The sequence below is a fragment of the Pantherophis guttatus genome, chromosome 2 (assembly GCF_059756535.1).
Source record: "Pantherophis guttatus breed Tessera chromosome 2, ASM5975653v1, whole genome shotgun sequence".
NCBI classification, from domain to species: domain Eukaryota; kingdom Metazoa; phylum Chordata; class Lepidosauria; order Squamata; family Colubridae; genus Pantherophis; species Pantherophis guttatus.
The window spans coordinates 180,017,376-180,041,768 of record NC_142064.1 but is presented as its reverse complement, the minus strand read 5'-3'; the positions used below and the strand labels follow the sequence as shown (position 1 = coordinate 180,041,768).

Sequence of the window (24,393 nt, the reverse complement as noted above, 5' to 3'; positions counted from 1 at the left end):
TAACCTAGTAAAACACAATTGCAAGCATTTCTGGTCCGATAAGAAAGAGAAAATCGAATCTGAGCATCTGTTATTTTTATTAAGTTCTAACCCTGGCAAGGAAAAAAGAAACTGTTTATCCTTTGCTTCTAACAGTTTTAAAAGTCATTTTAATTACATTTTTTGGACAGGCTTGATTCCCAAGATATCAAAACCTTTGGCCATCACAGCAGCTGTTGCTTCACACAGGAGCATTCGCCACATGTTCACATTCACTATTTCACCTAGATACAAAACAGACACAGCACAAAAATAAATATTAGATGCAGCCATTTCAGAAATTAATATATTTTGCCTCAATAACACAACATCATGCAGTCATAATCCGTTTCTCTCAATCTATCACAAATTAAGTTTATGAACAGACACTCTACAGGTAGACCCTGACTTACAACCATTCCTTTAGTGACCATTCAAAGTTATAGCACAGAAAAAAGTGACTTATGATTGGTGCAGCATCCAGATGGTCAGGTGATCAAAATTCAGATGCTTGGCAACTGGCATGTATTTATGACGGTTGCAGTGTCCCAAGGTCATGTGATTTCTTCTTGTGACCTAACAAGCTAAGTCAATGAGGAAGCCAGTTGTTATGTTACTAACATAACAACTGCAGTGATTCTCTTTACAACTCTGGCAAGAAAAGGTCGTAAAATAAAAGGTCGGCAAAACTTTCTTAACTATTTCATTTAGCAATAGAAACTTTGGGCTCAATTGTGGATCGTAAGTCGAGGACTACCTGTACTACTTTACTTTTGTGATGATTCTGTTCAAACTTTTGCATTCATAAGAGATCCAATGCAGCTATAATTTAACGTTAGTCTATCCAACCATGTATTTATTTTGCAATCATGGCAGGGTTTTATTTCAAAGGATTAATAATTTTATTTGCCATATTTTATAGCCCTTTTTAGAGTAGAAAATTGAAAATATATTTAGTACAAAAAGTCTCATAAGTTCTTTCAGTATGAGGTTCCATCCAACCTGGTTTGAAAGGAAAGATTTTCACAGATCTTTGTATTTCTTACTGAGTTGGCAATACTCTGGGGCTTTAATAATCTTCACACAACTGTCCCACTTTACTTTCAAAACACTAAGGTAACTCACCAGTTTGTCTATCTTTTTCCACACAATAACAGTTATCATAGAATTCAGTAAATGTGGTGGCTAGTTCATAGAGGTAGTCGCAGAGTGTGTGGAGTAAAAGGTCATCCAAGCACTTTTGGATGATCTCAGGAAACCTCAAAATGCATTTGCCTAGTTTCCATTCTTTTTCATGATCCAATATTATCTCTGTTGTTCCAGCTGCCTTTTGTAGTTTATCCTCACTGATATTAGCCACTCTTGCTATAGATCTGTTACAGAAATAAACCTTAGATTAGATGCTAACGGATCAAACCTTTCCTTCTCTAGAAAAACATCTTTATCTGGACTCCCCAAAAAAGATTATGTGATGCAAGAACAAAGATGTACCAAAATTACTGATTTATCCCAAAAGGATGGGATAGCTATTATGCATTAAATAATATTGTTAGAAATACTGCTTCTTAAAATACAGAATTATGTCTTGAAAGATGCACTTTGAAAATGCTGTAGCAGAAGTGATGTCTGAACCTGGGGATGGAGTGAAAAGAAGGATCACCCCAGAATCCCTATGTAACCACAAGAGAAGTAAATATAATCCCTTGACAACTGTTGACCCTTAGCTAACTCCAACCAGGTGCTGACCTTAGTTGAGAATATTGCTTTACATTGGACAATAAATCTATTTAATTTAACTTTCACAAGTTGAACTGATCTTTCATATCTGACAAGTCCTGAGTCAATGTAAAACCAATATAAGCTACAGACACTTTAGGCATCAATTGCTCTATAAAAGTGGGAGTAAGATATCAAGCAACCACACCTCAATCATCTTGAGTTTTTATGCAAGAAGAACTTGCATACATACAAAAAAATCCTTAAAATAAGCCACATAGTTTTATTGGCCTGTGCCAAGTGAGCAGGAAAAGACATATTTGATTGAAGGAAGTCCCAGCAGGTTCAATACATGTCAGCAGCTCTTTCTTACTGAACCCCAATCGCAGAACCATAATATGTACTTTTGCTCCAATCACTATATATGCCATGCAAGTGTGTCCCAGATTACCTTATCAAATTACTAAGTCTTGCCCTTAAAGCAAAATACATTGCTGAATGGGCTGGATGTTGCTTTTAATGCTTAAAATTTAAAGTTAAATGTTTACTTTAATTTTTTCTGGCTTCCTTGGGCATTAAAATAATTAGTGATGTATGTCCATAGCTATAGATTGTGAAAGCAAGACTATTAAATATACTGACAATTAAATGCCATTTTATAGTTAACAAATTAGCTAGTTTAGCACATAGTAGCATAGCCTCAGCATTCTAAAAGTGATTAGCTCAGGTTGTTTTTTTTTTTAAATATAGAATGGTCCCATATTATATTATATATTATCATATATTATAACTTGAAAAATAAAAGAACTTGGCATAATATCTCTACCTGATTCGAGTGAAGGCATAAAGTAAATAAGCAGCAGTATTTCCTCTATCATCAAGCATCTTATCAAAAGAGAAAATATAATCATTTATTCTGTGATGAGACAGGTCTGCATATTTAATGCAACCAAAGGCAACTGAGATCTGGGCTGCCTTTAATTCTTCAGCTGTAAGAACCTGTTAAGACAAATAAAATATTTTTTTCAAACAAATGAATGAGTTTATTTAATTACCATCAATGTCCAGCAAGATAAAGACATACAGAATCGAACAAATACAACAAAAACAGTACCAGTCATGTACAACTATAAAGGCTTGAAAATATTAGATAAAACATATTGCTTTAAAAAACGGTCAAGTAGCATCAAATGAGACCTCATAAAGAAACAATCTTCTATCATTTCCAGCTACTATTTGGAGACACTGTTGCTCAAAGATTGCAGTCTTCTTCCAACACATTTTTGCTCAACTCTACAAGTGGCTTAAAATAATTCTCTAAAACTGGATGATGTTGGTTTATCTCTCATTATATATGCAAAGAATTGAGGTCACCAATGAAAGTTACAGTGACCATTCTACTTGTGGTAAGGTACAAAGCATTTCTTAGCAGTGAATTACACCCCGCCACATACCAATACAATCAATACAAAAGTTGTCCTATCTATTCTTCATTCTATGTTGTTCTGCCATCTGCTGGAAAGCTAAAATAATACAAGAGTCTACAGACCAGAGCCAAAATTAATCTCTAAATGTATGAATTCTCCGAGAGTATCTCGGTAGATCTTGTCTCTATTCCATACCCATTTAAACAGCTTTAAGCACTATGAAACAGTATCCAAGATGGGACATCTTAATGCGATGTTCATTGCTAACCAAACACATAAAATTAGCAAAACAGAAAATTCCAGTAAATTAAAACAAAAAGAAATACAAAGTGTAGGACATGCTGCATGAAGGCAAGATAGCAGAAAAAACAAAATTACTACATTGGATTCAAGAAAAAAAAAAAAAAGAAATCCATTACCTTATCTCTTTCCTTTTCCTTCAGTTTATCCATTGATCGCTTCAATCCCTCTTCAAGAAGATCAATCAGTCGTACTGTATCCCCAGAACGTGTTTTGAACTTTTTTCTTATAGCAAAGAGTGAAAATTATTACTTTCCTGAAATGGTATCTCATTTTAAATAAAAGTTACATTCCAAATGTAAACACATGCTGCTTTCACAGCATGAAAGTGATGTCCCAAACACTCTTTGTATCCATGGTGACAGGTAATATATTAAAAAATGAATGGATTTTAAAGAATCTAAATTTTATTTCAGTGTAAATACCCAGACTCAAAGTAAGAGGGTTAATTAAAGCTGAATTTTAGTTTGAACATGGGAATATTATAATTAATTTTGGGAAGGAGCACTTTTTTCAATTAATGTCACAATTTGTCTTAATGGGGTATGCTAGGAATCAAACTCTTCCTGCACTCCTAAAAAGATAAGCCTTATTATTATTTGCCTATAACAATAATTCCATTTTAGGTGTAAGAAAATGTATTTTCTCTAGCAACTGGTCTAGCTGTTTAAAGCGTGGTTTGGTAGTTTTCCAAAAGTTAGCAACAGCAAAAACATGAGCACTTACATGCAGCTATGTAGTGCTTTACAGCACTCTCTGAGAGGTTTACAGAGTCAGCATAGTGCTCCCAACAATCTGGGTCCTCATTTTACCGACCTTGGAAAGATGGAAGGCTGAGTCAACCTTGAGCCAGTCAGGATCGAACTCCTGCATTCTAATACTGCATTCTAATGACTGTGCCACCATGGCTCTAAATTAATCTTGTGAAAGCAATTATTAATGCTTCAGACAAAACCAAGTTTGTTTTAGGCCAGGATCAGCATGGTCGAGAGGAGGAATGGAATCTTCATCCCCTGGACCATACCGATCCTGATCCAAAACCTTCTGGAGTGTTCCATTCCTGAAACAGTAGGTTTTTCATTTCATTGACTCTAGTGTAATAAAATTATGTTTAGTTAATTACTGTAGTTAGTCCTCATATAATTTACAGTATAAATTTTAAGGCACCACATGAGGCCCCAAAATCTCAAAGCAACATAAGGCAGCAAATAAAGTTAACAAATTAATTAATTAATTTTAAAAATGTGACTGAAATAAAAAAAATAATTTAACAGCAAATGAAAGGGCTCCCACACACAAAGATTTTGGGCCTCATGTGGCTCTGTATGCCTCAGATGGTGAGCCCCTAATTAACGGGCATAATTCAAATCTAAAATAGAAGAATAAAATAAAGAAGTGACAAGAGTTAGTAATAAAAATCTGGATGGGGGGAAAAAAGAGAAAGTCTTTCCAAACTCAAAAAATATATTGCTTCCTGAGTATTATTTAAGCTGTTACTTTAGTTAATGAAGGTTTGATTAACCATATTCATAAAATTGTATAGATGGATGAAGAGGATTCTTATTTCCAATATAGACAATTTAATTACAACATGCAGATCAAAAAATAGATGTCTATATACAGTAGCTTTTCTTGCACTATGCACTAATATATACATTTCAGTGTTATTTATTTATTTATTTAATTTTATTTTATTTCTATACCGCCCTACTCCCGAAGGACTCAGGGCGGTGCACAGCCAAACAATAAAACACATACATACAAAATTTAAAAATAGAATTAAAATCAAATTAAATAATTTTGGTCCAGACAAATTAAAACCCCAAACTATTTAAAACCAATTTTAAAATTGAATATATAAAATACTAAAAAATAATTAAAAATTAAAAAATCTTTTATAAAAGAGAGAAAATTAGGTCAGGCCCGCCTGGTGAAATAATAAGGTCTTTAAAGCACGGCGGAAGGTGCGTAGATCCGGGATCCTCCGTATCTCTGGGGGGAGCTCGTTCCAGATAGTAGGTGCCCCCACAGAGAAGGCTCTCCCCCTGGGGGCCGCCAGTCGGCATTGTTTGGCCGACGGCACCCAGAGGAGCCCCTCTCTATGGGAGCTTACCAGCCGGTGGGAGGCTATTGGTGGTAGTAGGCGGTCCCGCAAGTACCCAGGTCCTAAGCCATGGAGCGCTTTAAAGGTGGTAACCAAAACCTTGAAGCGCACCCGGAAGACCACCGGGAGCCAGTGCAGCTCGCGCAGGAGGGGTGTTACATGGGAACACCATGTCACTCCCATTACCACCTGCGCGGCCGCACTCTGCGCCAGTTGGAGCCTCCGGGTGCTCCTCAAGGGGAGCCCCATGTAGAGAGCGTTACAATAGTCCAGGCGGGAGGTGACAAGGGCATGAGTGACCGTGCGTAATGAGTCCCGATCCAGAAAGGGACGCAACTGGCGAATCAGGCGAACCTGATGAAAAATCCTCCTGGTCACAGCCGTCAAGTGCTCTTCTAAAGACAGCCGTGAATCCAGGAGGACGCCCAAGTTGCGCGCCCTCTCCGTGGGGGCCAATGATTCGCCCCCAATAGTCAGTGATGGCACCAACTGACTATATAGGGACGTCGGAAACCACAGCCACTCGGTCTTGGATGGGTTGAACCTGAGCCTATTCCTCCCCATCCAGATCTGCACGGCCTCCAGGCAAAAGTAATGCCTCCTTATGGCTCAAAGTTATGCTGCAGAATGTACAACCAAACCCCATTCTAACCATCCTGCAAGAATATGCTTAAAAAAACAAGGCAAAATACATGTCACAATTGAACTTATGATAGAACTATTCAGAAATACCAAAAAAAAAAAAAAAAGTCTGTGTGTGTTGACAAAAAACCTTTTTCAAAAGAAAGTCTTATACAGAATCAGACTATTCATCTATCTAGATTGATACTGGCCTCATTTCCAGGCGGTAGCTCAGAAAAAGGAGCACCTTTGAAAATATCCAATTCAAAAACCTGAATATTTGATCTAAATAGTTTATTTCCTAAAACTGCCTTCAACATGAATATTGCATGGTCCAAATCAATAGAATTCTTTTCTCTATTGAATTAATCTTAAATAAGCATATTAATTCCTCCAGTGAGATTAACAATAGAGTTTAGTTTAAAGCATACTGAAGTAGAGTTTAGTATAGTAGTTAAGGCAATAGGCTAGAAACAATTAAGTTCTGAGTTCTAACCCTGCCTTAGGTGTGTTGCTAGCTGGGTGATCTCAGTTATTCTAAGAAACTAATGGTAAACCACTTCTGAATTTGCTGGCAAGAAAACTGCAAGGACTTGTCTAGATAGTCACTAAGAGTCAAGACAGACTCAACTGACATACACATTCACATACCTCCCCCCGAAAAAGAAAATACTTTGTACACTTACTTGTCTTCTCCCAACACCACTCCAAAAGGAGCATGAATTACTTTGGTCACTTTGGGATCATACCAGCCAATCATCTGAGCTGCTGCAAATACTGTTTGTAAGTGAACAGACTGCAAAACAAAGCAGGATTAAAGTAGCAATTGTTAATTATGATGTCTAAAAATGTTTCTAATAAAGTGTGTGCTTTGTTTCAGAGAAAGCAATGGGAGCAACTGTCCTGAGAACCAAGGAAGGAACCAGACTCCCAGTAGGGTTCAATACTCAAAATGATCAGATAGATTAATCTTTTTGTTCAAGGAGAGAACATTAATCAGTTAAGCATAACTGACTATATTTTGTGTTTCTCCATATATTGCTGTTTAATGGGCTGTTGACGTAAATGGGTAAAAATAACAGACAAAAAAGTTACAGGAATTAATGAAATGGGAGGGAGTATTACATGAACAGTACATTTAGATCTGGTTTGCATCACATCAATGTCCACAAGCGAAACATTTTACAAAACAGAAAACACTCAGGTTAGAGAAGCTCACCTGCCCACTGTCTACCACGTAAATTATATAATCAGCTTTTTCTTCGAAAATCCTCTGTTTTATTGCTGCCAAGTCTGATGTATCATATGTGAAACCACCATCAGACTTCACAATTGTCAAAGGAACGGAACATCCTGGAATAAATACAATCTTTCGGCCGTCATCCATTTGTAGAAACCCTAAAGATAGAAAATACATCATGGGTAACCATGCAAAAACAGACAGAAAATTCTATTAAAGTTTGGGAAGCAAATCTACTTTTTTTTTTTTTTTTTTTACAAAAACTGTATAAATAAAAGCCAGTTCAATAAAGATTTACAAACAGAACTTGTCATAAAGCCATACTCCAAGCCAAGCAAACAAAATGGAGTCAATTGTTTAAAATTTCTACATCTGTCACTTCCAATGCAACACTTATAATTATCTCTTGAGCTGGGCTTAACTTCAGATTTCAGAGGTTGATTAAAGAAGGAAAAATAAAGTGTCCAATTGCCTGAAATTCTTTAAAAAGAATCAGAGGATAATGTAGCAAAATGGTTTTGGACTCAGTTTAACTTTCATCCTGTTCTCACATAAGGCTTTGCTCCAAATTTAATCAAGAAAAATTTATCTGATTATCTTCCCATGTGTAACATCTCTTACTTTCTATTTTGAGTAGACTGATTTGAAGCCTATTTTCCAGCAATCAGAACCCTATAGATCTTATTATTAATCTTACACAAAAGAATCAGCCACTATTAAATATTTCCAGATTATAAATTTAGCCTTCCTAATACAACAAATTCTGTTAGTTGAAGCCATATCTCTAAAACATAGGAAGCAATGATATTATTAGTTACTTGATTCCGGTTAAATGTAAGCAGCAAGAAAAACAACTTGTTTCGTTCAGAAAGAGATAAAACACAATGAAAAAAATTATGGAAAATACCTTCTATCAGCCTTCAGTATTTTAAAGCATATAATTCAAAAGCTAAACTAACTGGGGGTTGAATTTAGGTGGCCTAGATTAAAAAGCAGAGTTAATCATGGCATTGAGCTATAAATAGCTATCTTAATGGGTAAATGAAGGATTTAGTTTTTAGTTAGTGAACACTTTTAAGAGATGGAATGGCAACAATTGGAAATTGTTAGAAACTACCAACACTTCAAATAGATAAGAACATATTGTCTGAAGATAGAAGATTCTCATATCAACAGTGTGTCCCAAACAACATTGGCTTATCATGCATGAGAGATATTTACATCTATTTTGGAAATTTATTAACAACGAGGATACTAAAAAGAACCAATCAGAAGTCAAAAGATCCTGCCCAATTTTATTGAAGCAATTTGCAATGTAATGGTTTCCAGGCCAGAGGATACAAAATAGTAACCTCCATATTTGGGAGCTGCCCAACTGAAGAGTAAACTGGAAATAATACAACATAGAAGAAACATCTTATCAAAGAATAGCTATCTCGGAAATTGACCAATCAAGAAAGAGTCTCCATATGATCATTCAGGCATTAACTCATTTTTTTTTATCTGTCTGAACTTCTCTTTGTACTACAGTAGGTATCCAAAATGTGCACATACTTAATTAAAGAACATTTTCTTGTATCATTGAACTTACATATGGCTATGAATATATTGCAAAAAATATTGCATGGTAGTCATCCTGATATTTGGCTTGTCACAATTTCTCTCTGAAAATATGCTATAAGGCAGATTTGATAATCTTGCCCTGTGTCAGGTTAAATCAGTTAAATAAAGTTGTATATTACTTCTCCAAACCCATGACAACAGAAAGAAAAATAAAGTAATTTTGAATTTATGGCTAATGGTAGTAGTTAGGTTTATTGATTAAGTATAATAAAACATTTTTAATAAAAGCAAACTTTCCTGAAGGTCTGAAACATATAATAAATGGATTATCATTTTAAACATATTTCAGCTATTTAATTTCCAATTACAATACAAATGTGTTACCTCGTTCTTCAAGCTCCTTCACAATTTCATGCATCCTATCTTGGTAGTATGATTCTCCTCTGTCTATGATGGAAACATCCAAGCAGTCATAGATCTTTTGGAATTCTGATCAAGAAGAGGAGGCAAAAAAATCTCAGCACATAGCAGTGAAGAATTTGAAAATCTAGTTGAAAAGTTAAGTTGAAAATCTAGTGATTAGAATAATACAACAGCAAATTATATAGAGGAGGAGCAATGTTAAAAAAATGGGTTTACCTTGAAATTCACCAAGGCCTTTGTCCTTAGTTTAAAACACAATAATAATTAAAGTGGTATCCTCTCCTCTCATAGGTAATTCTAACTGTTTAATGAACTTTCAGGTAAACAAGACTGAAGCTGGCTGTTGATTTTTATCAGTATTCAATGTAGATTAATAATTTAACTGGACCTTGAGTAATGGGATAAGCAGCATCCAAGGATAAGCAGTGAAATGTTTCAAACCAAAAAGGAAAGAAGCTCAGTTGGCATGACTGAACTCCCGGACAACTCTACCTGGATAACTGAGAATCTCCATTGACATATAGCATGATGTTAAGCATTCAGAAAAGGTAACCAAGAGAAAAACTGAAAATTTTTCAGTGTCACACACTTGATTGAGAGCTTCCTACAAATAAAATTGTATAATAAAAAAGAAACTAGGCCTTAAAATCAACTATAATCTTCTCTATGCAAATTACATTGATAAATCCCTGAATTGTTGTTGAAAAACAGTGGACAAAAATCTATTTCAGGACATTCTTTATGGAGGTGACTCCCTCCCTCCCTTTCTTTCTTCATGCTGTAATATGTTGGTAGTTAGGAGACCCAAAACACTGTAAAGTTTGATATTACAGACTCGATCTTGGTCTCACAGAGGAGTAACTTTAGATCCACCTCTCAAAATTTTCCACCCTAAATGGTACATTCAAAATTCTTATGCTTTAGCATGATCTACAAAAATAATTGCAAGTCACAACTGTTTAAAAAAGTCTTTTTCTAAGAAAATGCTCAAAAGTAGCCAAGACAAACCCGTCAAAATTTCAAAAATCACCTTTTCGGGATACATCACAAATGAGGTTCCAAGCTTTAATAATGTCTGGAGTTTTGCTCTGCAAGAGGACCACACAGTGGTATGCATGCTTCTTAAACTCTTCCTCAGTGTCAAACCTTCTTTTTGATTCCTAGGTTAAGAATATAAACTTCAAGTTCAAAGTTCAAAGCCTTTATTGTCATTGTACATCATGTATATAACGAAACTGGTTTAACCTCTACTGGTGCAGTCCATACAAGAATACAAGACAATATGAATAATATAAAGAATAATCCTTATTCAAGTAGTTAAGAAAAAAAACTAGTCATATGTTTCCATATATACATCATATTCTGTGCAACATGTATATTACTCTGGTGTATGATCTTATATCATGGTATATACATATTACAGACTACACTGGCACCAGTGAAATTTATATTAATCTGTTTGTGGTGTTATATTGTGTTTAGGAGTCTGACAGCCCATGGGTAGAAGTTGTTTTTAAGCCTGTTTGTCCAGCTGGCTATACTTCTGTGTCTTTTACCCATTGGTAAAAGTGAAAAGACACACTGGCCAGAGTGTGAATCATCCCTAAGTATCTTTCTTACTCTGCTGAAACAGCGAGACCTGGCGATGTCATCCAGTGGTGTTAGGGGGAAACCAATGGTTTCTTGGCCGAATTAATCACTCTCTAGTGCCTTCCTGTCCGCGGCTGTTAAACAGCCGTACCATACGGCTGTTTAACATACAGTATGTGAGGACACTTTTTATTGTGGACCGATACAAAGAAGTCATCAGCCGTTGTTCCACCTGATTTTTACGCAGGACTCTAAGGAAATGAAGTATCTATTGAGCCTTACTAACTACCAAGGATGTGTTGTTTTAAAGATGCTGTGATGTGCATTAAATGGAATCCAATCAAAGTATTCATAGCAGCATTAATGTTTAGAGTAGATAAAAAGGGCAATATTAATTAAATTTCAAATTAATAAACATAACTATCTCAATTGCAATTTCAGCAATGTTAACTGTTTGATCTTTTCAGCATGTTTTAACATATGCAGAAATTAAGCACACTATGAAGTTGCAGCTCTATTACTGAAGAGAAATTGGGAATCCTCACTCACATATGAGTTTACTGTATGTGAATTTGAATATCCATGGGAAATTTTCTGTACTATTAATCTGCATAATCTTCAATTGCTGACATGATAGTTCTTCTATAAAGAAGTGGAGAATGAAAATCTGCTCTCATTGGAATTAAAATCGCACTCCCCCCCGCTTAGAAATTGAGAAGTGCAGGTTTTTAAGTAATCGAAGTGCATCTAATTTTTTTAAAAGTTGAGTTAGTGTCTGAAAATATGCAGCTATACAGACATTTTCTTTTCAAACTTCTTACCCAATTATTACTTTTGTTTGGGTAATGTGTAGCAAAATCCTGTGTGTTCAGGGACAGTTTCTTCAGAAATGGAAAGAACTCTCGCTTTTAACCCTGGCAGTAACGCCCATCATGCAAGGATACACTCATATGTCTCTGGATTCATTCCATCAATACCTCTTTGATAGAAAAATGTTTATGTAGTCTGGATGGTTATAAACATTTTCCTACATCCTATTGATCTAAGGAGATTTTAGTCTAGTATCCCATCCTACTTCCTCCTGTAATCCCCAGAAATAGGCTGTCAATGGCATTAACTATTATTTGACTGATTTTGTTGAGTCAATCATAAACAACTTTACATATGTAGATGATGACTTTACCTGCAGTTTTTCCTAATGGATTAAACTAACAGATTCATCTTTAAACACATTATTTTTCCTCTAATTAAGAATAGCATTTAGTAAAAGCTCTGAATAAACATTTGCAATATTAGTTGCTGCAACACTGATTTTTCATATGTAATGGTCTGTACTGATCTCTTTTAATTTAAAAAAATCTTACAAAAACAACCTATAGTAAGGAATAATGAAAATGAAAAACAAACATACTATTTCAATACCGTGCAAAACATCAAGCATTTTGTAAGCAATTATAATAACAGGAATAAACATTGTGGATACAATACCTTATAAAAAGCTTGGAGATCTCCTATGGGTGGAGAAACAGTGAGGTAATCTGGAAATTTATCTTGCAGATGAGCAATAAGCATCCCAAACTGGGTGCCCCAATCTCCTAAATGATTCAATCTGGATATCAAGAAAAATAAACCAAGTGTAAAATACAGGTAACCTTTACATAGAAAAACACTATTTCAGTTAATCTAATTGAAATGGTTCATCTAGAGTTCTGTGGTGTTTGGCCTAAAAATACTGTGCCAGATAAGTAACCACAATAGTATTTACAGTGCGCTTATTGCTTAATTAACACAGTTCATTGCAAGGCAGAGGAGTTCTAGCATTTCTTTGATACATTTGTGTCATACAAATTATTGAAAGTAAAGTGTGGCTGCTTCACAGAAAGAGAAGCACTATATCTCTAAATACGTTATGAGCCTGTCCATAATTATACTACACGACATACCTTAGAACATCATGCCCCATGAATTCGAAAAGACGGCACATGCTGTCCCCAATTATAGTTGACCTCAGATGTCCAACATGCATCTCTTTTGCAATATTTGGGGAAGAGAAATCAATCACCACCTTTTTGTATGGAATAAAGAATGAAAAAAAAGTTGTCTAAAAATTTAGAATACAATTGATGTAAAAATATATACCGTATTTTTTGTACTATAAGACACTCCGGACCGTAAGACGCACCTAGCTTTTGGGGAAGAAAACAAAAAATCTGTCTCTGCCTCCCAGTATCCATCGGTATTCATCTGGCTAGCGTCCTTGCAGTAAACAGCCTGGCCATCTTCAGCATGTTATCGCGAGCAGCTGATTGGCGGTTGGATTGGCCTTCCGGAATACTGCCAATCAGCTGCTCCAGGCTGTGCGGATTGCCGCCGTCTATTACCGCCTCCACGCGTCCTGTGTTCAGACTACGTGTGTCCCGTTTCTGGCCCATTCCAGGCGGCGGGGATTGCCACCGCCTATTGCCGCTGCTTATCACCAGTGGTGAACGCCAGCAGCAATCGCCACCGCTTGGAACGGTGGGAAATGGGGTGCGCAGAGGCCGAAAACAGCCAAAGGGTGGGCGGGGCTTCAGCAACATTCGTTCTATAAAACACACAGATATTTCCACCCACTTTTTTGGGGGGGGGAGGGGGAAGGCATCTTATAGAGCGAAAAATACGGTATGTAATATATTTTTTTAAGGTAATTATGGAATCCCACTATTGAGAGTGAAGAATGAACATAATTGTATACTGCTCTACATGTTTACTACATACAGAAAATATATCTATATACACACACATACACACACATTCCATTATCTGTGGAGTCCATGTATGCACTAACAAGACAACATTTAAAACTCATGTAGTTTTATGTAGTGGTTAAGGTGCTGGCCTAGAAACCAGGAGACTGTGAGTCCTAGTCCTGCCTTGGGCATAAAAGCTGGCTGAGTTATGTTGGACCTCTCTCAGACCAATTCCTTCACAGAGTTGTCTTTGTGAGGAAAATGGGAAGAGAGAGAGTATTATGTATGTTTGCCACCCTGATTTATCTATAAAAAAAGGTGGGATAAAAATCAAACAAATGAAATAAATATGGTATGTTCAGGTTTTACCTAAATTATTTGTTTTTTGTACAAATATTTCTTTGAAAGGAAAATAACCAATTTCTATATTTAAAAGGACAGAATTTTTGGAAGCTTGTATTATTAATCTGGATCAAAATCTAAAGAAGGTCACAGGTATTTTTCTATGCTTATAAAAATGAGCTGGTTTTTCTGTCATTAGCTCTCTTTCCTGGAATACTATGAAAGACCTGTTTCATTGTTATGAAAGAGTTTGTACAGAAGCTCAAGAAAACTACATATTAAAAAAACATTCATTTTTGGCAAAGGCAAAATGAACTCATCGGGCAAGGTAAGATACCAACAGCCATTTACTGTTCACCTTTTTTCTTCCATCAGCAGCAGGTGGTTGAACTCCATTCATTAGCACACTGCTCAGCTGTCTGGATACAAAATCTTTCTTCAAGTGTACGTTGATAAAACCTTTAGAGTCATCAAAATTAAAATGGTCATTAAGAATATAAATACATATCCATATCTATTTTCTTTACAAAGAAAATATTTTGCGGCAGATTAGCTCAATATTTGTAGACAATGCAAATGATTAGTATAATATTTGTAATCACAATATAAATCTTCAGTTTACCACAAATAAAAGTTTATGCCAAAAAAGCTACACATACTTATACCAAACAGATACACTCTTCTATTAGCAGACTTAATTAATTATGGCGAGGAAGAACCATGTTCAGCATGTGCCAGAGCATGATATTACCAACTTAATATTATAATATACATTGCTAGCAAATAAAGATAGAGTAACTGTACCAGGTCCAGCGATTTCAATTTTCTCAATGCATTCATTGTCTGGAATATTTCTGGCAATCTTGTCAGCAATATCTCTTGGGCTTACTTTTTGCTCCTTAGTCTTGAGCAGTATCTGAAAATAAGGAAAGGAGTCAGTGTAATTGCTTATTGACTGGAAATACAGCCAGGCACACAATGCCATAGTCAATAACCTACAGATCTATCATTTAACCCGCTTTGACAAAAATACCATATTTTCAGAGTATAAGACGCACTTCCCTCCTCCCCATTCCCCCAGTGGGTGAAAATTTCGGTATGTCTTATAGACCGAATACAGGTGTCAGGCCTGCAAGCCATCTTTTGGGTTGGGCCCTGACAACAGGCCTATTTTTGGGCTTCTGAATCCTTTGTGCGTCGCATTTTCTCTTTCTCCCTGGCCGTCCCTGGGTCATCCGAGAGCAATCTTCTGTCGGAGACGGCTCATTTGAACTGTCAAAGGCTCAGCATATCGGGTAGGGGGCCGATGAGTGGAAAAAATGGCCTTCCCCCGGTTTCCTGTCGCAACTCTTTCATCCCGATCTCAGCCGGCACTTCGGGGAACCGCCATCTCGCGCATGCGCAGATTTGCCAGTTTGTCTGTTCATCAGAACAATTCCAATATATGAAAGTAATCAGTGAAGCAAATATAACTTTTGCAAAGTTTAAGGAAAAAAAGCTCCAGTAGCATCACATCTTGAATATGACCTAAGACAGGGGTCTTCAACCTTAAACATTCAAAGAGCCATTTGGACCCATTTCCCACAGAAAAAAAAAAAACACCGGGAGCCACAAAACCCTTCCCGTGCCTGACTATTTCTTGAGCGGCCACAAAACTAGCATATGTAGTTGAATTAAATGTTCTGTTTTCTTCTGAAACTTTTCTTTTCTTGGATTTATCTATGGTTGGCTACTGGGGGTTGAAAAGCTCAATAAATCACATGCTGGCAGGTGTTGTACATTGGCAGTGTGATGCATATTTTGAGTGCATATTTTGAGTGACAGGGAGCAACAGCAGAGGAATGAAAATGCCACATGCGGCTCCAGAGCCGCAGGTTGCTGACCCCTGACCTAGGAAGAATTCAAAAGCATATGCAGTTGGTGGAAACAGTCCATTACCAACTTCTGCCCATGCCTATTTTAAGAAGCAACAAAAACAGAAACCCATATTGGACAAGACAGCTAGCCACTGTTTTTTGGAGTAAAACAACAGTCAAACTATATTCTCTAAAAGGGATTGCAAGTTTGTGTTGAGTTGGATGGCTTCCAATCTCAGTACTAATGAGCTCTTTTTTAAAAATGTGGTTCATTTACTGCAATACAGTCATGCAGAGAACCTGATGGCTGGCATGTATCAATGAGATTACTGCCAGGCCACTTTGCCAAGCCATCCAACTATTTTCCTAGGCAATTAAGAAAAAAGTGTGAGTTATACTGTGAACATGCACTGATTTAATTGATTATAGAACATTACAAACATTGTGCCCATGTGGATGAATATATTAGGAATATATAAACGTGCCAGCTAGTGGGATGCAAACAAGAGCATGTTGGCTTGTAAGACTTAGATTGTACTTGTGGCACATTGGCCAAAATGGTTGATTATTGTGTCATTAGGATTAGTAGGGAAACTGCATATGGCATAACTACAACAGAGAGTGGTAAACTAATGTGCTCTTTCTTATTTTTACTAAAAATCATTCCATGTAAGCTTTGATTGACTAAAACTGGTATCTTATAGGCCCAAATGGTAAATGGAGCCTTGGTAGTACAGTGGTTTAATGCACCCTGTTATTAACACAGCTGCCTGCAATTTCTGCAGGTTCGAATCTTACCAGGCTCAAGGTTGACTCAGCCTTCCATCCTTTCTAAGGTAGGTGAAATGAGGACCCAGTTTGTGGGGGCAATAAGCTGACTTTGTATAAATATACAAAAGTATGAAGGCTATTGCTTAACGCATTGTAAACCGCCCTGAGTCTCCGAAGAAGGGCGGCATATAAATCAAATTAAAAAAAAAAAAAATGCTAAAGGACATGGAAATAAATAATAATGATAAATTAAATGAAGGAAATAAAAGTATCCTTCACTAATTATATTATTCTTTCACCATAAATAATAAAGTTATATCCTTTGCACACAAGCACATGCTTATACCACATATAAGTGATATCTTATCAACCTTGCAAACTCTCAAGCTTCTTCTTTCTGCTATGTATTCAAGATGAACAGTGATTAATATTTGTATGTATTTATATGTTAGGATGTAGGTGTATACATATGCATGTATATAGCATGTCTACATATGTTATGTATGTGTATACTTTAGAGAGTAGGCAACAGAATTTCATTTTTAGTGTGCCAGAGTGCCCACAGAAAAAAATGATAATAAAAGTTCTTATATTCCTTATATTTAAAATAGATTTCTGAGCAGATATGCATTGAAAAATAACAATTTCCCTTATTTTTTGCTCTCTAAATGACCCACTGTTCCTATATTCTTTAATTTTGTTCAGAATAACTTTCCTCCTAATTATATTAATTCAGAATACGTTTCATCCTTAAATTCATTATCACTACTTGAGTGTTGATATGAAACTACCTCCAAACATCTTCTTTTATGACATAAAAATCCTAGATAATGTTGTATGTTATATAAGAAAATATCTACAGACCCCTCACATCCTGGACATAAACTGTTTCAACTTCTCCCCTTAGGACGCCTCTATAAGGCATTGCATGTCAAAACAACTAGACAGTTTTTCCCCAGTTTGAATCCCATCCCTAGTGGTGGGATTCAAATAATTTAACAACCGGCTCTCTGCCCTAATGATTTCTTCCAACAACCAGTTCACCAAACTGTTCAGAAAGTTAACAACTGTTCTCCTGAAGTGATGCGAACTGGCTGAATCCCACTACTGCATCACTTTGCTAAACACCTAACTCCCACAGCACTGTCTTATGCCTAAAGATGTAGAAGGGCTGTATTGCTATCATCTTCTCATCTTAATTATCTTTCCTACTACCTTCTTCTATCAGTATCTTATGATTTATCATTTGTTGTTTGTATCTTATGATTTATGATTGTAACTATGATTTATGATCTATGACTTATCACTTTGTTTTTTGTATGTACACTGGGAGTTTATAGATTGGAGACAAGTCCCTTGTGTGTCCAATCACATTTGGCCAATAAAGAATATTCTACTCTATTCTATTCAATGTGTATTTTCTTATATACAATATGTTTAGGCCCTTGCATTCATAATTAAAACTATCCCTTCACTTTCATGCATATATTAATCTATACAAGACTAGACTACTTTTACCCAAATCTATTTTCATTTTAATTTTTCTCTACTTTCATAGAAACATTTTTCATTCATACAACTATGCATATTCTTCACCATTTATTCTTCTTGAATTTCAAGATACAACCTCTCATACTATTTCAAAGAGTAAAAGAGATGAGAATGAGCAGTAAGAGAGAGAGATTAAGGTCTCCTTGGAAGTGTAATTGTGGAAAGATTTACAATGTATGCTGACAAAGCTATGATATTGGCTAAAAACCTGAGTGGTTTTCAGCAAATTTAAACAGATTTTTATGATGCAAGGACAAGCATGGATATAAAAGTTAATTTATCAAAGGTCAATGTTTTGTTTAAAAGGGAAAACTGAATGAATAGTTGTAAGTTGTACATAAGTGGGAACAGACCAAGATCAAATGTATTTATGTGCAAGTGGATTAATGTTAGGATATGGAATACAGTTAGTGGAGAATATGTCTGCAAGGAATTCAGGGACTGAATATTTGCAAGGAATGTTTGTCAAAGGATGTAAGTAAGTATAAGTCATCTGCTTCCATCCAGTTTGTTATGGAAGATTGCGAGGGGAAGGGGAAAAAGCAATCGTTCATTTATAAACATATTTATTATATAAATAAATCATTCATATCAATCCTCTTACAGATGTCATACCCACATTTATTTGGAACAATAAATATGATCTTTAACTCAATTCCCAGAAAGATGTGTTGCACATCTTTGCTGACCTTTCACTACATTTAAAACTTTTGACCTAAAAGACTAATTTTTATTACTGCTTTTACTTTTTAATTGCTAGATTGCTAATTTGTCACTTCTGCTTTCCTTTCAATATATATTATTAATACATTATCTGCTTTAACTTGCACAAAAAAAAAAGATGTAGGAATAGTTAAAATAAATACATGCAAACAGCTTGACAGTTTCCACTGAAATATTTGTTTTTTGGCTATACAATCACCAAACCAAATTTTGAGAAATCCTGAAGTCCAAAATAATATCACTATACCCTGCTATTCACATGACTACCCTTTTTCCAAGTTATTTACAAAGCATTGCCACAATTCAAAGGCTTAATAATATAGAGCAGGTCTATGGAAAAAGAGCTGTCTAATAAAAACAGATCAATTGTCTAATTGGACAATTACAAATTACAGCATGGCAATAAAGATCTATGAAAAATATACATACTATCAATTACCTGAGATATGCTCATAGCACTGTTACACTGGTAATCACCAAACCTAGACTGTTGGCTTGGTGTTACTGCCAATGGTGGGTTTTCTAAATCAGGATATGCAGCTTTGATAGCTGCCTTAAAAATTTCTTGAATCCTGTGATTGATATTAATCATGCCTTTGAATGATTTTTCTCTACGTCTTTCCTCTTGAAGGCTCTAAACAGGAATACAAAATAAAATTACTTAATAATGATAAGAATGCATGGTTCCATGGAGCTAAGAATTCAAAATGCAATTTCAAATTATAAACAAAATAAGGAAGTCCTATTTATTCATTTCCCATCTTTTCAAATTAGAATTCCACAAATGGTTGGAATTAGATGGTCATGTATATACATATTTATGTGTCTGAATTATAACGAATGAAAAAGTTCCATTGTTACATGATGCGTCACACCTCATAGAAACAATCCTGATAGATCTGGATGCTTTGTCCATATCTGGTTCTATCCATTTGTGTGTGCGTGCATGGGCAGACACATGCAACCTGTCCCCCTTTTATTTGGGAAAACCCTTACACTGTAAGTGCATTTCCAAGAATAGCAACATAGTGGATAGTCTACTTACACATCCCTGTTAAAACACCAGGTTGTTAGATGTAAAAAATGAGACCAAATAAATCACTTCATTTCATCTTTAATATAGCATATAAGCTGTACAATTCAATAAAAAAAAAAAAACCTCTGAAATGCTGAGGGTGGGGGGAAATAATAAAAACATAGAATAATGTGGTTGCATAAGTGTGTACACCCTTAGGGTGGCTGTGTTCAGAATTATCCTATCACATTCAAAAGTCAGGACACATTTACCATCAATTGAAGTGACTCTGATCAAGCATATATAAAGTTCAGCTGTTCTATTAGGATTTTTCTGACATTTACTCAGTTGCATCTTATAGCAAAAGCCATGGTCTACAAAGAGCTTAAAAAGTATCTAAGGGATCTCACTGCTGGAAGGTATCAATCAGGAGAAGGGTACAAAAAATTTCCAAGCATTGTACCATGGAACACAATGAACACAATCATCAACAAGTGGAAAAAATATGGTATAACAGTGACATCATCAAGAACTGGATGTCCCTCCATTTCCAATGTATTATGGTCTGATGAGACCAAAGTTGAACTTTTTTGCCATAATTCCAAAAAGTATGTTTGGAACAAAAACAACATTGCATATCGCCAAACGTACACTCTACCACAACGAAACATGGAGGTGGCAGTATCATGCTCTGAGGCTGCTTTTCTTTAGCTGGAACTAGGGCTTTAGTCAGGGTGGAAGGAAGTATGAACAGTTCCAAATATCGGTCAATTTTGGCACAAAATCTTCAGACCTCTGCTAAAAGGCTGAAGAGGAATTTCATCTATAATGACCCAAAATATACCTTCAAATCAACAAAAGAATAGCTTCACCAGAAGATAATCAAAGTTTTGGAATGGCCCAGCCACAGCCCAGTCCTGAATCCAATTGCAAATCTTTTTTTTCCCATCAAGTTTTTATAAATCCAATTGCAAATCTGTGGATAATCTTAAGAGGGCTGTCCACAGGAGATGCCTTGCAATCTGACAGATTTGGAGTGTTGTTTTTTTTAAACCTTTATTGTTAAAAAAAAATTGGACAAGGTGGTACCATCTTGGCAATATCTCTGACATACAAAGTGCAACACAAGTCTCTTATGTGTTCAATATACATTAAAAAGGTAAAGGTTCCCCTCGCACATATGTGCTAGTCGTTCCCAACATTACTACTTACTAATTATATACACATATTGATTTAAAGTGTTTTTTCAAGGAAGAGTGAACAGATTCCGAAGGCAAGATGTAACATGCTAATAAGGCTCCTATCCCACAAGACTGAATGCTGTCATAAAATCAAAAGGTCTTTCAATAAAGTATCAGTTTAAAGGTATGCATCTTTATTCAGCAACATTATTATAGTTTTATTGTTATTTCCCCCCTAAAAGCTTTCAGTTTTGTTTTTCAATTGAATTGTATAGCTTATATATTAGATGAACGGTAGAAAAAATTCTGAAGTGATTTTATTTTGGTCTGATTTTTTACATCTCAAAAATCTGGCATTTTAACAGGGGTGTGTAGGCTTTTTATATTCACTGCACATCAAGAGGGAAAATTCCTGACAGTTCTGGAACTGTAGTTATTTTCCACTGCAATTCTTCTCCTACCTTTCTGCTTTTTCTTCCTCTGGGTGTGCTGCTCAATTTTGTCCCAATCTAATTTACCCTTTCTTAACTTTAAACAAAAAACTCAAGAAAGAAAGCTTCATGAACCACTGGGTCTTATTATTGCGCACTAACCACTTCTGGATGCAATGTCTTCTATTTTCAATTTATTTAGCTTTGACACAGTATCCCTTTAGTTCTGGAAACCTATCTAGCAGCTTAGCACACATGCTCATGATTTTCATAAAAATGATTCTTTCAGATCTGTAGAAATGTCCATTTCCCTTATTCACAATGTTTGCTCTCCAAAAAGTTCAAAATCATACCTTTTGCAGGATATTTAAGCGATATTTCAATTTTGCATTTTCTTCCCGCAATTCTTCCAAGGTTGGTGAAGCTCCCAAACATCCATAGTTTTTCAAATGATCTATTTCAGCAGTCAAAAACTTGATTTCTCTTTCCTAAAAAGCAACAATGATTTTTTGAACATTACAGTTTATTTCCTACAATTAAATAAGTGTACCATTCTTATTTCTTATATAGTAAGTTAATATTGCTGATTTCAGTCATCTATTAATCTGTATCTTTTTGCATCCTCAAGTTTTAAATATCAATCTAATACTAAGCCTACTGAAGAAATAAATAGCTTTTTGCAATAGGTTTCTGCTATTAAAACGTGCAATTTTTAATCAAGCTTTCATGTCATGAATTATGGAAATAACTAATCTCCCTTATTCATACAGTAAAAATTATTATAAGATGAGTGCACTATATGTTTGAAAGAATAAGTACAATGACCACATGGCAAAGAAAGAAGCTGCTAACAATTGTCACCTTTATGTGAAAAGTTCACTGTGTGAGATGTCATAAGTTTTCTCATTTAATTTTTATAGTTTTTATTTTATTCATTAAACGTATATGCTGCTATCCATCACACTTATTTTCAGTCTTGGTAGGAATTATTTTGGCTTCCTTGGAGATTGCTGGAAAGGTAGGCATTTATTTGCAATATTTTATTGCTTTAATATAAAAAGAAAAGAAAAGAAAAATAGGAAAGGGGGAAAACATTTCATTACACAGAAAAAATCATGCAGTTCAGTTTATGATAACCAAGTGCAGAATACTTTAACTTCTGACATCCTTTCCCTTGCTGTCAGGAAATGTCAATCTTGCCATAGATTGGGAAAAAACTAAGAATAAATCGATAGGTGTATAACACCACGTTCAGTTTTTACCATACATCTTTTCATCAAACAACTAAATTCGTCCCATAAAAGAACTAGCTTATTTGATATTTTCGGCAGCAAATACAGATAGTCCTCAACTTAAAACCATAATTGAGCCCAACATTTATGTTGCTAAGTGAGAAATTTCTTAAGTGAGCTTTGCCTCATTTTACGACTTTTCTTGCCACATTTGCTAAGTGAATCACTGCAGTTATTAAATTAGCAATACGGTTGTTAAGGGAATCAGGTTTCCCCATCAGAAGGTCGCAAAAGGGGATCACATGACTCTGGGACACTGCAACCGACAACTGAGCCAGTTGTCAATGTAAATCACATGAACATGGGGCTGCTGTAACAGTCATAAGTGTGAAAAATGGTCATAAGACACTTTTTTCAGTGCCGTTGTAACTTCAAACTGTCCCCAGGTGAACCAGCAAAATTCACAGGTAAATGGAAATTATAACACACTATTTACCACATTAGGTACGTAAATCTTTTATTTTAAGAAAATAAAAACGAAAATACAGAATACAAACGAGAGGAGGGATAAAAAGAGAAAGAGAAAGTGAGACAGTAGGGTAATCTGCTTGTATTAGCTCTTTTTCCCTAGACCTGACATATATTATTCCTTTTTTGCCGGAGGAACTTATTCGCCACTCACAAAATATGCAAAATTTAAAACGTTTTTTAATTTTTCGCTATGCCCCGCTAAGCCACCTTTCCTTCCCTCCCTGGCACAACGGAGTCGAGCGGGAGCAAAGGTTGCTTATTCAACCTTCTGCTTTAGGAAATCCATTTCACGGTCCCGCTTTAAAGCCCCGGCCAAGAATATGAAAATAAATGCCGAAGGGGAGAGACTCCGAAGAGACAAAAGGAGGAAAGCCCAAAGCTTCCCCCGCGCAAGCTCCAAGCATTGCCACGCGTCCGCAGCGGAAGCCCAGCCGGCAAGAGAGAAAAGAAGCTCTCCGGCGCGTCTTCGGAGAAGAGCGAGGACCGTCACGGCTTCCCCGTTCGTCTTCCCCCGAAACCGCGCCCAACCCACCCGGGGAAGCCTCTGACCTGGCGCTGCAGCCGCTCTACCCACTCCGCCGCTTGCATTGCCATTCTCACGAACCACAGGCTAGCCGCAGCCGGAACCGGAACCAGAACTTACTGTTAACGCCAAGGCGAGAGAAAGTGAAATATAGAGGGCCGAGGAAGAAAGCGCGTCGAAGCTTCCTCCAGCGCCCCCTATTGAGTCGCGTCGGAACGTGGTGGGTTTTGTTTTTTTTTGTTTTTTTGCCGTTCCTCTTTTGGAGGCTTCCTGGCCGCCTGGCGCCAAGGACGAGATTTTTGGATTAACCAAAAAAAAAAAAAAAAAAGACTGCAAAATTAATTGCAGGAAATTATAATGCAGGAGACGAAACGATTGTCTAGGAAGCGTCGGACAAACCGTGCGAATCAACTTAAGTCTTATGGCCAGGGCGATTCAAGAGACTCGCACCTGTCCAGCATCTACCGCTTGAGGTAGTCGGTTTACTCTCCTGGTTAGAATAGAAT

At 36.1% G+C, this 24,393-nt stretch overlaps 1 protein-coding gene across 3 annotated transcripts; it reads right to left on the bottom strand.

Moving 5' to 3' along the window:
• Window positions 1-60: 60 nt before the first annotated feature.
• RARS1 (arginyl-tRNA synthetase 1) lies at window positions 61-24,059 on the bottom strand. Of its 3 annotated transcripts, XM_034406162.3 has the most exons (16): window positions 23,914-24,006; window positions 22,463-22,647; window positions 21,955-22,089; window positions 19,414-19,608; window positions 14,878-14,989; window positions 14,432-14,532; window positions 12,946-13,067; window positions 12,491-12,611; window positions 10,443-10,572; window positions 9,374-9,478; window positions 7,406-7,584; window positions 6,873-6,982; window positions 3,581-3,686; window positions 2,561-2,733; window positions 1,144-1,391; window positions 61-263 (listed from the first exon to the last, which is right to left on the bottom strand). In XM_034406162.3, the coding sequence occupies exons 4-16, from the start codon at window positions 19,564-19,566 to the stop codon at window positions 154-156; spliced, it is 1,770 nt and encodes a 589-aa protein (XP_034262053.1). In that variant the 5' UTR covers window positions 19,567-19,608; window positions 21,955-22,089; window positions 22,463-22,647; window positions 23,914-24,006; the 3' UTR covers window positions 61-153. The 3 variants fall into 3 exon arrangements, with proteins under 3 accessions (XP_034262053.1, XP_034262045.1, XP_087743504.1); XM_034406154.3 differs by lacking the exon at window positions 22,463-22,647 and having other exon boundaries at window positions 23,914-24,059; XM_087887378.1 differs by lacking the exon at window positions 22,463-22,647 and having other exon boundaries at window positions 23,897-24,006.
• Between the last annotated feature and the right edge of the window lie 334 nt (window positions 24,060-24,393).

What these genes read in the sequence shown, in the direction of transcription:
- RARS1 (XM_034406154.3), bottom strand. Translation starts at nt 23,958, where the DNA reads ATGGCAATGCAAGCGGCGGAGTGGGTAGAGCGGCTGCAGCGCCAG. An exon ending in TAGAGCGGCTGCAGCGCCAG is followed by an intron (nt 22,090 to 23,913) that starts GTCAGAGGCTTC and finishes GTTGCTTTTTAG; the next exon opens with GAAAGAGAAATCAAGTTTTT. An exon ending in TATGCCTTCACTCGAATCAG is followed by an intron (nt 1,392 to 2,560) that starts GTAGAGATATTA and finishes TTTCTGTAACAG; the next exon opens with ATCTATAGCAAGAGTGGCTA.